Source organism: Zonotrichia albicollis, chromosome 2, assembly GCF_047830755.1.
Source record: "Zonotrichia albicollis isolate bZonAlb1 chromosome 2, bZonAlb1.hap1, whole genome shotgun sequence".
Classification (NCBI taxonomy): Eukaryota; Metazoa; Chordata; class Aves; order Passeriformes; family Passerellidae; genus Zonotrichia; species Zonotrichia albicollis.
This window is the reverse complement of record NC_133820.1, coordinates 100,101,128-100,119,228: the sequence shown is the minus strand read 5'-3', so window position 1 is coordinate 100,119,228 and position 18,101 is coordinate 100,101,128. Positions and strand designations below refer to the sequence as shown.

The following is an 18,101-nucleotide window of genomic DNA, read 5'->3' as shown; positions in this document are numbered from 1 at the left end:
AACTGACTGGAGTAATATTTCAGATGCTTTATTAAGATCTTTACATTGTGTGTACTAGGTAATATATAGACTGATGGAGACTGTAGTTTCCAGTGCAATGAGCACACTAAAGCAGTATATATATACACATACATGTATGTAAGTGGGTTTCTTATCAATGACGTGAGTTTGTCCACTGGAAGCAAGCTAGTTTATGATATTTCCTTTCCTATGTAACTGTTTTTTCCAGTTTTCTGCTGTAGCCCAGCAGAGCCAGGAAGGGGCAGGCAGACACTGTGTGCCATAGGAGCTGAGCTGGCTGAGTGCTGTGGAAAGGGTGACAGGCCCCAGCTCACCTGCAGTCACTCAGCAGACTTCCTCCTGGTCCCAGCAGGGCTCTCTGTACTTCAGCCATGCACACAGGACAGCTCGTTCTTTTCTTCCTCTAATAGCTGTGGCACTTCATGACCACACAATCTGTGAGCCACAAATGTTTCTCCAAGGCATCAGCTAGATATTTTCAGCCTCCCATTTTATGTTGGATTCCACAATATGTACCTATGGGCCTGCCTCCCAGCCTTACAGTTATTTTCATTTAGTGCAAGCCTGTGCTTGCTCTGCACAGAGCTGCCAGCATTAAAGTCATTCCCCAAGAAAGCCCATCAGCTTTGACTACATAACAAGGTGTCTCTCGGCTTTAGACTGATTCTTTTTGTAACCTCTCTGATAACCCGAAATCCAGTGATCCACAACCAGTCATTCCTTTATCCATGAATCCATACAGAAAGGATTCATTTCACTTTGTCTTAAACTGGTGGAAAAAGACAGACACCTCTGAGATGCAACTCATCCCATTTATTTTAGGCACCAGAGAGAAGTCTTTCTTCACTGAGTTGAGAGGAAACATCAGTGGCTATCTTGGATTACCTCTATTCCTTTAGGCTTTGTGAGGGCTGGATGAGAGGTATCCCACCCTAGGCTATACTTAGCAGCTGCAAGGTTATGGATAGGAAGTTCTCAGCTCCAAAACATAACAACAATTTTTTACCTTTTTTGCCCTGCTGGACCTGTTGCTTTACAGACTTGAGGCAGAATAATCATAAACACTTTAATTAGCTGTTCATACCTAAACCACTATTCCTGGCATATTTCAACAAGGACGTCCTCGTCCTCCTGCATCCATGCCTTCCTGTCCGGTTTTCGGCTGTTTGAAGGGCCTGGAAAGGCCCGGAGTGGCCTTGGGGCAGCCCTCGTATCAAAGGACGAGAAGAGGCTTCAGTTCTTCTTTCGGTCTTTATGTTTATTAAATGTTTATCTAAAAGATTTTCTTTCGGCCCGACAGAGGTCTGCTCAGCAGCCAGCCATGAGCACACTCTGTAGCCCTCCGGACAGTCACCTATCTTTATACCCATGGTTACGTGTACAATATTTATCATTTTTCCCCAATCCTTTTTATTTTTATTGTCCGGTGCACTTTCAGTAATGACCAATCCCAAAGTGCCACCATCACCAAAGAAGATGGAGGAGAAGAAGAAGAAGAAGAAGGACAGGACACGCCCCAATTCCTCCATCTTACTTCTCTAAACCCCCCTGTACATAAATCCTAAACCCTGTGTCTCACCCTCTAATTAACTAATCCCTTCACCATTCACCCCGGTGAAGTCCTCCTATCCTCATACAGGTGTCGTCTCCCGTGTAGGATCAAAGTCCAGCCACCAGACACTTCTGGCAACATTCCAGGACTCCCGAGCCCCCCAAGGGTGGTCTCAGTGGCTCGGCACCTCAGTCCTGAGGTGCTGAGATCCCACACCTTCCCTCCCTAGATACTAGAATTAAAAATGTAACTTTCTTGTCTTGATCAGTGAAGATCAATTCTGTATGCAGGTCAGCCCTTGTTTTCACTTGCTCCCACATTTATTTAAGGGTTTTGTTTGGGAACCAGCAGATGAAATTACTTGGTGCTCTCCACATTATATTTAGGTTTAGTCTGGGTGCTACTATGGTCAAACATCAGTTATGCCACCTATTTAGATGGATAAATGACATCAAGATCACACACACTGAAAACTAGAAAATAGTTGTTAACTGAATTCGTGTTTCCTAAAAATAACTTTTGACAAGAAGCCTCTATACTGGATGCAAATTCATGCCAAGACCATGGTACATCCATTTTTTCCTCTCTGTAGGTGTGCCTCTGAGGTTGTTGCAGACAGACTAGGTCTCTGGAAAATGCTATAAACCCACACAGTCCCAGGAACCAGGTGACCTTGTCCTCATTACATCCATAATTTTTCCAAAGAGAAACTCTGTTGTGCAGAGCCCTGAATCCTTGTTCCCTAATACTGTACTTCTTTTCAGGTTTGGGAAAGTGCTGCCATCCTCAAAGAGACATCTCATATGTCACTTCTCTCTTCCCACTCAACTCACACACCAGCATTTTGGTTTATTTGTTTATCAGTTTTACACATAAAATTTTCAAAACCCAGATAAACCATGTTGCCCTTGTGTATAATGATGCAAATCAGTGTAAAGCATTTACATTATGTAGGTCACTTGTTCAAATCTATCTGTAAAATATTTACATTGTGTAGTTCACCTGAAGACATCTACTTATGAGGAAAGCCTTCAGAATATTATACTAGTAGTCAGAGAAGCAAATATCACTTCATAAAAGAAAAGCCTTTGTTTCTTTACTTTCCTTTTGTATTCAAGATGCCTCTGAGTATGTAACAGCAATTCTCTAAATACCTAATTTTTTTCTTATATCCATATTTTCTCTCCTCCTCTGGTTTTGAAGAAGGATCTGAGGTATTTAACTTTCTTATGGCATCAGTGCTCTGTATACCAAAAGTTCTGGGTTTTTCCAGTACTCTGTGAAATCCAGCCCTGCACCTACAGCCAGGTGTGTGATCATACTACTCTTGGAGGATACAGATGGAAAGGAAGAGCAAATGACATGTTTAAACATTACACTTATTGACAAATCCAATTTGTTCTCTAGGTACAGACTAGCAATTGCTTGAAAATAATTGAAAATTTTCAATGTTCCCTCCAACATTGATCTGTTCATCCACAACTTTCTCCCTTCAAAGAACAGATATCCAAGGGGACTGACTCTTCTCCACACTTGCATCCACCTTTTTCCCATCTGCCCACAAAACACTTGTAGTCCTTATCATCTTTAATATTCTACACTTGGAAGCAGTGAGTCCTGTGCTGTTCTCTGGATGCCCTTGACCTAGACTGTGTGAGAACTCTAATCTCTGTGCCTGTATCTTCACAACAAGCATTTAGAGTATTTAAAGGGAGGTTTTGGTTGAAATCTCATTACATATGAATGTTCCTGTTAATAGAGTGAAGATTTCTTAACTCAAGCCACATCCTACTCTTCAAAATTCTTCCAGATATTTATTGGGCCAAACTCAGAGCCAACTAGAAGTGGTGATGGAAAGCAGGTCATGGTCTGTATAAGGTCATGGTCTGTTCCCAATGGATGTGAGCCATTCACTTCTCTAGTGTGTTAAAATTTGGTTTTTGGAGTCAAAGCTTTTCCTGATTTTATTTTCTACAGAGTTTGAAAATCCTCTGGGATGATTTACATGAACAAAAAGCTTTATCTTTGGTGCCTGTGAGAGATGTTGGTATTATTTTAGTATTGGTAGAGGGAGAGGTGTTGGTGCAGTTATGGATCTGTACTAATCTAAGCCTTAATGCAGGTTCTCTTCCCTCCTATACAGATGAAGATAATACACATTATACATCATGTAATGATTTCTCAGCTGTCATGAGTGGTATCTCTTTGACAAAGGAAGAGATGAAGTAACCAAATAATTTTACTCATTCTGACCCTCAAAGTACAACACGGTCACTGATCATTTATTGCTCCCTTATGATTTATGTCAAGACTAGAATCCAGCTAGGTTAACCCAACAGGCAGTGTTTTGCATTCTGTGTAACCAATTTGCATACTGCAATGTAAAGGACACAATCTGAAGCTACACCAGACTGGTCACAAAAGGGCTGGAGGAACAAAAGTGTGAGACTGTTCATTATTACTGGCAATCTGTCCAGTCACTTCCAGGAATAAAACTTTTTATTAGCCAAATCACTCTCAAAACATTGAAACATCCCTCCAATTCTTTCTTTGGCAAAGATGACAACATGTTACAGCCGCTTATGAATCTCTAGCTAAACATATTGGTAGATAAAACAGAACTGAATTCTTCTGTGTACAGTTATCTTTTATATAGATGGAGTTATCTCTGGGGGAGGGATATTCTGACAGTCTATTTAAGCAATGTATAATCCAAATGGTGAACAAATTTAGTTTTTCTGTGGAGAAGTTCATAGATATACAGTTGCCATGACAACTGCATTTGGCTCTGAAAAGGGAAAACAAATGTCTCTTTTTAGACTCAAGTGAAATAAATTTAGTCTGGTTGCATAGAAAAATTGCTTTTTCCCTCTAGTGTCAAATAGTCCTTCTGCAGCAAATTTCCTTAGCTTCCCTTTTTTAGATTTTAGGGGTTTCTTTTCCTTTTAAAAACAAAAAAAACCCAGCACATTTGTTGGAATTACAAAGGGTGAGAGCACCTCCCTCTCCCAACCCTTCCCATATCCACAACATGATTTTGTGTTCCAAAATTCTACAGATTGCACCCTAGTTACAAAATAATAGAACCAGATTTCCTGCATCTAAGCAGCATAAAAATGCAAACTTATATTCTTAACTTCATCAGATCACAGAAGATTGGGAAAAGTGGGAAAGAGCTGTTATTATTGGACTGTTGGGAATACAGTATATCAGGTCTGTAATGCTCACTGTGTCTGATGTGAAAGATAGCCAGGATGATTTTTTTTTTTCTGTTGGTAGTTGGAGAACTCAAGTGGATTTTAAACCTTTGGTATTGTATATCCTTTATCAGCTCTACTCTTCCAGCACTTGTGCATGCATATCCCTCCCACGATCAAACAGGCCAGAGCAACAGGAATCATTGCAATGTACCAGGACAGACCAGCAGCTGGAAAAGTAAACAAATTAAATATTAGAAAACCAGGAAGAAACAATGAACTCCCAGGAACATATTTCTCTAAGCTCAAGTTGGAAGAGGAGAAATGACAATAAAAAGGATGTCTGCAAGTTAACCTTCCAGCAGGGCTTATCATCTTTGAAAGGAAGAGATCTATTGATTGAGCACTCTGGGAAATGTGTTCATAAAGATAGGAGGAAGGATTGGAAAACAACAGAAAGTGAGAATTTGAAGTTCTATCTTTTGCATACACCCCATTTTCTTAAACTCTGATCAGGAACAGCTGTGTGCTTTCTATCTTGGTTTATTTACAGAAGAGACATTCCAAACAGGAAATCCAAGCACCTCGTGGAGCATGAATACTTAACAATTAGTCCACCCTCAAGTTGTGAGAATTATTTTTTCATACAGAGCAGCTTATAAATTAGTAACAATCGACCCAAGACTCGGAATTGCTTCCTAAATCTGGCTAATTTCCAAGGCAAGTGTCTGTCCAGGCCATTCTGGATTATTCCAATGCATATTGCCTCCTCGTGCAGCTCATGGAAGACAAGGGCAGCACATGATCCAGCAAAATGAGTACAAATTCCTCATCATAGGGTGCTGGAGTGAGTCATGACTGATAATGAAGTCTAAAGGAGTTCATGTGCCTTTCTAAGAGAGTGTGAGCAAGCTTTGGTGATTCACCAACGTCATGCAAAGAAACAATTAGCATTGCTTCACATTGTTTGTACAGCTGGCTCTTGGCCAATGGTTTATCACACTGCAACTTTAATTGCACTGAGTTTAGGCCTTCTCTTCCCATCACTAGGAGCCAAAGTAACAACGCCCATCATAATTTACACTTCTTGTTGTTTTGGCAGTAGTCTGTGCATGAGGAAAAGTAACACTCTAATCATTTATTCTGTTATTGTCCTTTTTTTTCCCCTACTTGTTGAGGAGCTGGAGGAGATTTGGCTCTGCTGCAAAGAGAGTTTGCCAGTAGTCTCACTGGAACACTTATTTCACAAAGTGTATCTAAATTGGAGTCTTATTCAATAAAGAATAAGACAGCACAGACAGATCCTTATCCCTGCATAAAATGTCAGTACATGACCTACAGAAGGTGCATTTTGTGAACGGGCTGTATCAAAGACTACAGGTGAAAGAGGCAACCAGATTTTCCCCAGGCAGTAACTTATCCCAACACTAGCTCTTACAGTATAAACAGATCAGATGCTAATTTAGCATTAGAATAATAATAAAAATTATCAAAAATAAGCAGTAAAAATAACTACCTTCCTGCTTGACCCTTGTTGGCAGTTCTTGGTATCCATATCTGTTCTGGGCCAGACAGGTAAAGTCTGTGTAAAAGTCCACTTCTTCAACAGAATCAAAAATCAGTGGTACTTCAATGAAGTTTTCACCATTTTCTACACTTTCTCTGGAAGAATAAGAAAGATTAAGTGTTAATTATTTTAATAAGATGGTTTATCTCTACTTGATCTGTTCATTCTAACAGCACATTGCAAGAAAATGCATTGGATATTGCTTCATTTCTCAACCAGCCTCTCAGCATTCAAGGATGCATGCATCTTCAGCCCAGCTGTGCTACTTGAGTCCCAGTGGGCAGTACCTGTCTTGCAGCTTTTGGAGTCTAGAGGGACCTGGATTTGTCTTGCAAAAATAAAGAAAGGGGAGGGGGAAAAGGCAAGTGGAATTCTGTGTATCTTTGATACATTAGCATTGGGCAAGGACCTAATTCCTTCTCTCTGACCATCAAAGGTTAATTCTTACAATCAGCAGAGGACATATGGAGAACATAACCCTGTACATGTTCTCTGAGAAAACTGAACCACCATTCCTGTCTATCATGTGCTCAAAGCCAATAGCTCAATACAAGAAACTGCCCAAGAAGTTTCTAGCTAATTTCAACATGATTATTTTAGGAGTCCCACTATTTGAAAGTGGTTTTTTAGCTGGAGACAAACACTGTCCCTTGATACCTTTTAGCCATTACCAGAGCAGTTGTCCATTATAAGCCTGCAATGCACAGCAGCAATGGAATTCCCTGGGCACTCCTCCCAGGAGCTCTTTGACAGAGATTTCTGCAGGGAATTTGTTTTCCCAGGGGCATTTGAGCTGTTTTGTCATGCTGCCATAATGAGGGCTTCCAGCAGAACTGGGGTGTCTCACACACTGTGGGTCCTGCAGGAACCTCATCTGTCAACTGTCAATGTCCTTGTGCAATTGCATGACAATATACAACAGCAATAATGATAGTGGTAAGCATAACAAAAATAATTTTTAAAGTGCAAGTAAGAAAGTTCTGCTCTATTCTAAAGCCTGCAGAGACTATAGCTGCAGCACATTTTTATGCTTCCTGGCATTTTCACTTATACATACAAACAAGATTATAGATTAATTTCCCCAGTCATGCTGTGGGGAATGGGAAAAATTCTAAAGGCTTGGGCATACAGCCCAAGGAACCTTCTGGGCTCTGTCCCCCAGTACAGGCAGAGCCACCAGGCAAGGGTAATGATCTGTTTTGGACACTCTGAGCTACATGAAACAAGAAACAAGACAAGCTGACTTGGTTCTCAATGAAGAGATTTCAATCAGAAAGTTCAGCTCACATTTACAAAACCACTAGAGGTGTGCCTGGATGTAGTGAGTTACTCAGATAACACATCACAGGTACAGAAAGCAGGTATCCTTCCCTTTCCTAGTGGTAAAAGCCTTGAGGTATTAGGCAGCTGAAAGACAGCTCCTCAAGACTGGGAGACACAATGAATCAGGGCAAGAGGATGTGGAACATCCTGTTTCTCCCTCCCACCAGTATTCCCTTCAGTGCTGCCCTAGCATCTGTTCTAGCACTCAGCGGGTGTGTGTGTGAGTCAGTTTAACTCACTAATGTGGAAAAGAACAAGCTTAGGGAGAAAAACAGTGCTATTTAGAAAACCAAACAAAAACCATCAAACCACTAGGTAATTTTCTGTTCTCTTAGTGTATTTTGAGAACCTCATGAATGTGAAGGAGAGAATGTTGCCACTTTGCTGGCATGGGGTAAGGAGAGAGGTAAGAGAAGCACTGGGAAGGATCAAGTCTCCTTGCTTTCCACTGCAGTCAGCCCTCACAACAGCTCAGTTGCTCATGAAAATGTGCTTAAAGTTTGTCTCAAAGTTGCCTCATTTGCAAAATATCTTGTCACAAAAAACAGAGATAAAGCATTTATTTCATTTACTGGTTGGGCTTGGGGTTTTTTTTTTGCTTGCCTGACCTTTTTTTTCCTCAGTTCTCACATTCACTTAAGATCTGTCCATTTCCCATTTCATTACTTTGCATTCAGGTGTACCAAGAGCCCCTGTAGCACTGCAGGTTAGAACAATAAGCACAAGGAAGCACTGTCAGCCAGACTTACTGTCGTTCCCCCTCCGTAACTCTGCTTTGTTTATAAACCACGTCAACGCTGCTGTCATTTGCCAGCCATTCCACATCAGTTTGGAAATGGCTGCTCAGCCCAACAAACACTTTACATGGGAGAGTCATCTTGGAGCCTGTCAAAAAAAAAGATTGAAAAACAGTTTAGACACATATGAAGAACTACTCTTTCTTTTGGTGAAAACCACCAACTCCAGGGGGAGATCCCACACATGTCAAGAACCACTACTTTCAAAACTGAAGTTAATCTCCAGATTGCTTTTGATCCTGTATTCCTTGGCAGCAAGACCCTTCAGTGTGGCAGTCCTTCCTGCTGCTAACCAAATAATTTCCCAGTTGCAACACTTACCAATTCCTACACTAAACACATTTCCAGAGGCAAGGCTGCATTCCTGTGGCCTTGCCCTTTCTGACACAGTGCAGCCCAAAGGGCATTGTGTGATTTACCCCTCTGGAGCAGCTGCATTAACCAGCAGCACAGCTTAACTCACAGATGCTGCGGGTGAGGACATTCAGCTGAAGGTTGGACCTCCAGGATAAAGTGATTTTGCAGAAGTTCTGAAATTTTTAATTGCTATAATTACTGTAACTCAAGGATAAAGAGATTTCAGACTGATGTGTATCTATATTATACATAAGTATAGCTATATACCCAGAAGACAGCATCTGGTTGTAGATGTTAAAAAGCAAAAAGTACTCTAGAACCAACCCTCAACTAATATAATTGAAATCAAAAACCTACAGCAATTTATGCCAACAAATTACACCATAAGACGACCTGCTCTAGTTTTTCTCTGACTAAACATTTCCAAATATGATGTTGGGCCTTACCAAGAGCAGCTGATGTTGTCTTTTGGGCTGGATACACAATTATCGGGGTAATTCTCTTCTCTTGTTCTTGGCAGAAAAAGAGAGCAGAGTCAGGGCTAAGACAAGAGAAAATGCGGGCATGGCCCCAGAACCAGAAACATGCCGCTTCACCCAATATCTGTCGTCTCCCAGGAAAGGATTTGATTGCTAAAGCCGCTGGTAAGCAGCGACATTGCCGCTCCGAGCCGGAGCCCCGCCGCTGCGGGCCCGGGCAGGGTCCCCCGAACCTCAGGGACGGCGGGAGGCGTGTGGGGCACGGGCGCCCCCTGCCGGCCGCTCTGCGCAGCAGCGCCCCGGGCCCGCCGCCGTCCCCGCGCTGTGACACACGGCCCGTCCCCGTCTGTGACACACGGCCTGTCCCTTCGCTGTGGCACAGCGGCCTGTCCCCGTCTGTGACACACGGCCTGCCCCCTCGCTGTGGCATAGTGACCTGTCCCCGCCCTGGGACTCCGCCAAATGGCTGATCTCCGAGCTTCCCCGAAGGCCTCGGCAGTGACACGGCCCCTCCTGCCCCAAGACATGAATTACTCCATTTAACAAACAGGGGTACTTGCAGGAGAGATCCCCGCCCTGCCAGGGGTGCTGTTGGAGCACCTTCAGGGCCAGGACAAGCCCTGCCTTGGCACGGATGAAGGCTGAGCATGAGCTCCTCTCAAGAGTTTCATTAGCAAAGAAGAGGTTTTCTTATGTGCTGTAATGTTTCAGTATGTCCATCACTGAATCACAGAACCACAGAATCTTTTAGTTTAGAAGGAATCTTAAATGTCCCTAAAACCTTTCCTGAAAGTTTCCTAGGACTGCTAGTTCCAACCCTCCTGCCATGGGCATGGACACTTTCCACTAGGCCAGGTCGCTCAAATCCCCTTCCAACCTGGCCTTGAACACTTCCAGGGTGGGGGGTAGAGGCATCCACAATTTCTCTGGCCAACATATGCCAGTGCCCCACTACCCTCACAGTAAAAACTTCCTCCTAATAGCTAATCTCAACCTGCCCTCTTTCAGTTTGGAGCCATTTATCCTTGTCCTGTCACTTCATGCTCTTGTAAGAAGCCCCTCTCCATTTTTCTTACAAGTCCCCTTCAGGTACTGGAAGGCCACAATTCAGTCATACTGAAACCTTCTCTTTTCCAGGCTGAATAAATCAAATTCTCTCAGTCTTTCCTTGTAGGAGAGGTGGTCCATCCCTCTGATCATCTGATACTATACTTACCAACAGTCTCCAGTTGAATTGTCCTGGTGATTTCATACATCACACCTTCAAATGGAAATGACATCTTGCAGGTGTAATACCCCGCGTCTGTTGGTAGCACAGATGTCATGATCAGAGATGCTGAACCATTCAGAATGATGAATCTTTCATTGTCCTCTTCCAAAGGCTGAGCATCCTGGAGAAAGGACAGTAACTGGTGTTACGACTCAGATAGCTACACCCTAATTATCTATTGAGAGAGACAAATTATCTCTGTCTCTCTGTTATTAGAAGTTCACTTACTGCTGGGAAATCTGAGCAGTTCTGCTTTCCCACCAAAGCACAAGTTCTTTTAATGTATATCCATCTCTAAAATGCCTTGTGGCACTATATGGGTGAAGTGTGAAGAATTGCTATTTTAATCTATAATGTGTGTGCATAGCTCTTCCTTAATGCACATTTTAAGATGAAAAACATATAATAGGCTCTTCCTTGAATCATCTTAAGAGCAATCACACAAGATTTTAGTACCCATGGAGGTTTTCACAATGTTATCCATGCATATCCATGTGTATGTATCCATACTTTCCATACATCACCACAGAAGAGTAATATTCTAAGGCCTTCTTTGAAGACAAATACATAACTGTTACTTACCCTATATTAGAAATTCATGCTCTGTATCCCTAAAGCTCTGTTCATATACAGTCTGGAGATCTGCTAGGAGAAATTATGTTCTCCCTCGTGAAAGCAGGGTAGCTCTTTCTTACATTTGTAACAAGAACCATATTGAGAGGGGCAGCCTCTCTCTTAGAGAAAGTGGGTTATGTTCCCACTTCTGAAGGAAGTCCTGAGCACCAACATTTTGCTGGTATAGTACAGATCATAACCTAGGCACTGCAAGCAGCCTATATATTGCATCCTATGGTAAGGCTAGAGCTGCACAAGGCAGAGCATGTGATCACAGTGGGAGTGTAAATAAAAGCTAAACCGAGGTATTATGGAAATGCAAGAAGAATCTCCTGCTCTCCAGTGTGAAATTGAACAGCCAAGGATGTTGTATTTGATCTTAGAGGCAAAACCAGGCTTGCCTACTTGAAAAGCAGCAAACTGGGCAGTTAGGCAAGAGAGCACTCCAAGCATTATGTCATTCATCCAGTATTTCCAAATGGTGTATTCCAGTTGATTAATGAAAGTACCCCACCTGAACACGGAGGCAGTATCCGTGGGAGGTCCTACTTTATGGGATTCACTAGAGCGGCTGTGAAAAGATGCACAGTGCCAAAGAGAAGGGCCTGATATCAGGTGGCAAACCCTGGAGTTGGGTAGATAATCTAGCCTTATAAACAGTTGCATTGCCTGTGAGAGCATGAAACATGTGAAACACTTCACCCTGTGCTGAGTGTGCCCCAGAAAACTTTTCTTAAAATGTATACATCTGCCCCAAAATTCCCAGTATGTTACACTATACTAGTGACTTAATTCAGGAGAAATGTAAAGTCAATATTTATGTGCCAAGCTGAGATGAGGCTATGCACAAAGAGAAAGTAAGTATTCTACCTTGTACCACTTGAGCTCCAGGCTTGTCCTATTTGGTGTAAAATCCCACAGGTCAGGACAAACAATCTTTCCAGCGGTGAAAGTGAAGAGGACCTGGGGATAGGCAATCTCCCAAGCAGCTGTTTTCTCCACAACTGTGAGGTGGATGGAGACCTCAGCACAGTAGGAGTTGTTCCTGGTGACAGAGCAGGGAGAGGTGAGCCCCCAAGAGAACTCAAATGACCCCCTTGGTTTCCCCCTGTCTCCATTTCCCTTCTTAACAGAGGCCAAGACTGAGATCACACCAGGCTGGATGTTGGAAAATCACTGGTACTGTTCTTTTGCCATAGTCAAAACGTGTTGCTGACACATATTTGCCTCAGACCTTCAATATTTTCTTTTTAGCACAAGTTTCCTCTGCACCTTTAGGCTGCAGCAGGATTTTAACTGTGTGAGGAGGGGGAACATGTTAACCTGAACAGTAGCAGGTGTGTCATGAACCCTCCCCCATTTCCTTGGAAGAGGTTTTGACTGTGAAAACCCTAATGATTAAATAAAAACCTTAAAGCATGTACTACAATACATCTGCAGTTACTATTGCACAACCACAGACATTTCTGCAAGTACATATAATTTTCTGTAGCAAATAAGGCGTTCTGGCTTTGAAAGGTTCACAAAATTCAACTTTTCTTTCTGGACCCAAGTGACAATCACTTCCAGTCCTAAGGAAGACCACACTGGGAGAGAGAGATGCTTAAATTCCACCTTTTACAACCTCTGGAAGCCTGATTCAGAGATGCCTTTACTCAGGGCAGTGCATGATCCTGGAAGGGGCCAGCGAAGCCAGGGAGACTGGGCTGTAACCTCCAGGAGAGCAGCTGTGGGCTGCAAGCAGACAGAATGACAGTATAGCCAGGGCACTGTGGCCATCTGTCATATACAGGCCAGATGCCCAAATCCAGAATATTTGCTCCACAGAACACAGAAGCAGAGATCTGTGATAGTTTGCTGCTACCTTCAAAGATAAAAAGATCTGCTGGCTTCCCTGCAGGGTAATTTGTAAAGGAAATGTAACTTGCTTGTGCTTTATTAATCCTGTAATAATGTTAGCAATGAAGTTACCTACTTGGCTCTTGCATCTCTTTTTAAACAAATTTCACAGCATTTTGCTAGATCCCTCAGTAACAATGCTATAGTGTTATATATTGACAAAGTGAGGCAGAATAGCCCAAAAAGGGGATTTAAAAGCACTCTTGAACATCTCAGGCAACTACTCTGTTCTAGAACTGTATTTGCAACCTATTGCTGTTTGGGCTTCACTATCAGTGTCTTTTTTTGTGCTCTACAGCTGAAATTGCTGCTGAGACTTGGGAAAGGCTAATCCAACATGCTGAGCATGATTTCTCAACTTGTCCATCTCTTCTACTGCTGACTTGCATCCCTCACAAGGTGTGCTGTGAAAGCAAGGAGACCATGCTATCCACAAGCAGCTCCAGGAATGTAGAGGTATGTTCTCCAGCATAAACCCCAGAGCCAAGTGCCAGAGGTTTACTGAGAGGCTGGCTGGCAGCAGGAGATGGCAGGAGACAGGGACCTGGAACATCTTCAGAAGTTCAGGCTCTAAGGGTGATGGGATTTTTTGCCTTCCTTGATCCTCAACAAATCCAGACACTGGCACCTCTTTTGACATAGTACAGTGTGCTGTCAGATTGAAAACAGTCAGAAAGAAAATTACCAGTAGGGCTGAAAAGAGCCATGGCTAAAGTCTCAACTCTCTGCAATACCACAAGTCTGGTACTAGCCTAGTAAATACACACTGGGTCTCATGAAAATTCTTGCAACAATATCAAGTCAATCAAATTCTGGTTTAAAACATGACTTGGAAAAAAAGTGAAGACCAGGGATATGGAAGTGTGAAGAGGAAAGCCACTGCAGAGCTACGATGCCTTATATATGCTTCATAAGGCAATCTGAGGTGCAACAAGGGTATTTGTGCTCAGCAAACCTGCTGCCTGCAGCATGTCCCACTTGTCATAGCACTGACTGGCTCAGAGATAACTAGGAAAAACTCTCTATACAATATTCTCCTATGAGATTGTAGTCAAAGTGGCAAGCCCGTGTCACCATTTTACCAGATTTCAGTACTGGTAACTATAGGAGACACAGTGCACTCTAAGGGTCCTGACTTCCCGTATTTGTTCTCTCTAATAAGGTCAGCAAGGAAATTATCCAGAAATGCTCTGAATATAGCTGGAGTTTACAATCAAGGTAATGCATTTAGAAGACATAGCCATTTTTTAGTTAACTAGATTATCTTTTAAATACCTACCTTCTTGTGCAGATATATACTCCTGAGTCTTCTAGCCTCACTGGTAAAAACCAGAGTGCATTTCCTTTTGCCCAGATTCTTGAATCTTCATCTCTTTCTGATATCATGGTGTTCGAACCATTTTTATACCATGTGATATTAGGGGTCAAGGCAGAGAAATCCAAATGTTTGTATCTGGGGGAAGGGCATTTCAGAACCACAGGTTCTCCATGCAGTTCATAGTAGTGTTTGAAAAACACGGTGTGATCTGGGCAGTTTTCTATACAAACCAGAGATATTTTTGCATTACTGTCAGAGAGGAACATTTAAAAGAATGGTGAGGGAAACAAAAGGAAAGAGACAAATGTACACTTACCTGTGTTCTTGACTTGCTGGAGTCTGAAAGCAGATGCACCTACTGTGCACATCACCAGGACAAAGAAGAGCCCATGCATTTTTTTCCACAAGAAATCAGAAGAAGAGGGTGGAAGGAAAATGTTTTGAAATCTACAAGGAAGTTTATTACAAGACAGATTATATAATCAAAATACTCAACATTATTTAAAGAATTAACTGCTATTTTTCTCACTGCAGACCTGGAGAGCTTTGGTCCATCCTCAGTGAGCAGAGATGTGTCTCCATCCCTAGTTTATGGGGGCTGAACTGTGGAACCAGAACATCTGGCTTGGCACACACATATCACTTTTGGTCCTTCCCTTTCACTCCAGAAGATGAGCACAGCATACCACAAGATGCTGCTGTCCCCACAGCTTTTCAGAGTGACAGCTATGGGTGGAAAAATTTAGCTCTGCTTATTTTGCAGTAAGATGTGACTGAGGCACAGGTCAGCTGCTTTGAGTGAGCTGCAGTGTAGTAGCTTGGGTGGACACAGGGGCAAAGTAGGCCAGCTAGTGTGAATCAGGCTGCAGGAAGACTTTCTGCTACAAGCAGAGCCAAGCTTTCTTGTCTCCAACAAATATTTCTGTTGAGACTCTGAGAAAACTCTGATTTCTGAGAAAACATTAACTCCTATGGCATGTACACCCATCTTGCTGGTGGTGGACAAGTTTTCAGCATGGACACTATTACCATCTGTTCTAAAAAAAAGATAAGGAAAACCCTGAACAAGCTGTCCTGAAAATCAGACAGGGTGGCTACTAAGGGAAAACAAAATTCTCCTCTGCCAGTCATTCATCAAGTGTCATCTTGTATGGACCTGACATGGTCATGGCAGTGTCTGTGTATGTACATCACTGAATGCTTTTGCTCTGCCACGAGGCCACAGCTCCTGCTGCTCTCTTGATTGATTATGCTTTACCTTGGTGTGCCATGGGCAAAAATATATAAAACATGCTGGATAGAGGCACTAGTTTATGCTCTGTATAAGGAATTTATAAGAAATACAGTACACATATCCACATGATATGTTATACTATTTCCATTTTATGTACAGAAATGGAAATTGCATGCATTTAACATTACCTTAAAACTATGATGAATATTAAATGACTGTACAACTATTTCAAATCAAAACCAAAAGAAATATTTCTACCAATATAACAAAGCCATATTCATAGGTATACACCTTTGGACATCTTTTTGTATCCCTTCATGCTCATACTTCCATAGTTTTAATCCAAATTTCTTCCTGTTCTAGTAGTTGTACTTACCTGACATCTGATCGTTTGACTACAATAAACTATTTCCAGATTATTGTCATCTGTACAACACCACAAAACCAACCTCTTGCTCAATAGCTCTCTTTCATAACCATGGGTCATACTCTTAGGTCTGCCTGGGTTTCCAGGGAATTGGTATGGAGATCTAGCCTCTTTCAGCTACACCTGAACCAGGTGCTAGAGGCATTAACAAGCCCCACCCTGTAGCGGGTGAGTTTCTCTCTTCAGATCCTGACAAAAATACTTGGTTATTCTGTTCAGAGCCTTCTGGTCCCTTTGATTTAGTAACTAACAATTTCCATAAGCCATTTGAGGGTTTAGGGAAGGTTTTCATTCCCAGATTTCAATCAGATTAACTTACCTGTGTTTCTGTAGTCTTTCAGCCGTAAGCATCTCACAAAAAGAAACTGTCAGACTGAAAATTCCTGGTGAGGACCTTATATAGGGTTGAGCTCAACACACAGCGGAAATTTGTCTCTCATTGCCCAATCAGATTTGTGTCAAAACCAAGTAACGTTTTCGATCCAACTTTCTTTCCTTCCGTAGAGTGAGGATAAGAGAAACAGAGGCACAGGCAGAGAGAAAATATGTGTTTGGATTTCCCAAAAAAAGGGGAAATGACTGCTAAATATATGACTAATTTCCCCCTTTTCTGACGAATGGTAGCTTGCATGCACTCATGTCTTCACATGACTATTTCACACACTACCTCAAGTAAAAAATTTCATGGGTAACAAAAGGTGCACTGCAGCATAGTCAGCAGCTAAATAATTGCAGTCTTCACATTTTGTGGTTTATCAAGCTGTTCATAAATCTTCTGTGATTTCCCAGATCCCTGGTGAATCACAAATGTGCTGATTCCCCTTTCTTCTCATAACATCCATTTTAGTGTGACAGCCTGCATTAAGGCTCTCTTGCAATGCGGTATAAAGAAGGAACAGCAAAAGCAAATTATGGTTTCCAGGCTCATGGGGAGGAGTAAGAAAACCACTATGAATTCTGGCAATTTTGGCCTTTTACAAGAGGGTAATCAATTAAGGGGCTGCAGTTCCCAGATAGACTAATATCCTTGGATACATCTAAGAAGGATCAGCAATTTTGAACAGTTTTCTTCAGAAGGTTTCTGCCCTAGCTTTCTTTTTATCCATAAAATATCTTGATCTCATGCAGCAGTGTGAGGACTGCTCAGGTTTCAGTTGTCCTTCAAGTTTCAGTTGTTTATCTGGAGGTGCAAAAGTTTGGTTTAGAATAACTCCGGAAGAAAGGAAAGAGAGCAAGAAATTTATATTTTTTTTAGTAGATGTCTGCTGAGAAGGCCACATCGTTTTGTGGTTAGCTATCACTGAGTATTTATAAACAGAAATGTGCAAGTCTAGCAGCTATATATATAGAGAAACTCTCTTAGGGAAGCTGGTGTCATTCTGTGGTTTCGCTCTGCTGATGATTCATTGATACAGCTCAAGATGCTGGAGCGTAGCTGTGAAATTCCTGACTTGAAGACCAGACTATTCCCCATACGTCTCACTCGTTGCTCATCTCACTAGATAGATATTTCCCACACCAGGGCTACATGCAGTTCCTTGCCACAGTTGGGTGGATTTTGCTGTTCTTGGACATGCCAATAAAAAAATCAAAATATAAAGAAATATCTAGTCTTCTGGAAGTTCCTTGCAACAGGAACTTTCAAAAGGCCTCCACAAGCAAGTTGTGTCAGTCCATTATCCCTAGTCAATGGAAGGGGAAATGGAAATTCAGGCATCATGGAATGGGGATTACACCATTTCTACAAGGGGCAGTTAATGTGCCCGCTTCTTGTAGCAGCTCCCAGATTTTGCTGCTTCTCCTGGAGGAATTTACCCTGTTATAATGGCTCTGTGGATGATAATGTTTGGCATCCATGAACTGCAATCTCTTGGACTTCATAATTTATTCTGTTATCCAGTTTGGCTAAGCAAACTTCGTGCAATTAAAAACTGAACTAAATTTCTCTGGTTCACATAAGAATAAGGTGACAAGGTATTAAGAAATACTGAATGTTGAAAGCTGACTGGCAAGCAGATACAAAGTAAACCACAACTATTGCACCA

At 42.1% G+C, this 18,101-nt stretch overlaps 1 protein-coding gene across 1 annotated transcript; it reads right to left on the bottom strand.

Annotated features, from left to right (window-relative positions):
• Window positions 1–911: 911 nt before the first annotated feature.
• IL1R2 (interleukin 1 receptor type 2) lies at window positions 912–16,934 on the bottom strand. Its single transcript, XM_026792997.2, has 9 exons — window positions 16,376–16,934; window positions 14,712–14,842; window positions 14,357–14,615; window positions 12,049–12,223; window positions 10,510–10,684; window positions 9,261–9,326; window positions 8,410–8,545; window positions 6,287–6,432; window positions 912–5,000 (listed from the first exon to the last, which is right to left on the bottom strand). The coding sequence occupies exons 1-9, from the start codon at window positions 16,405–16,407 to the stop codon at window positions 4,873–4,875; spliced, it is 1,248 nt and encodes a 415-aa protein (XP_026648798.2). The 5' UTR covers window positions 16,408–16,934; the 3' UTR covers window positions 912–4,872.
• Window positions 16,935–18,101: the final 1,167 nt, after the last annotated feature.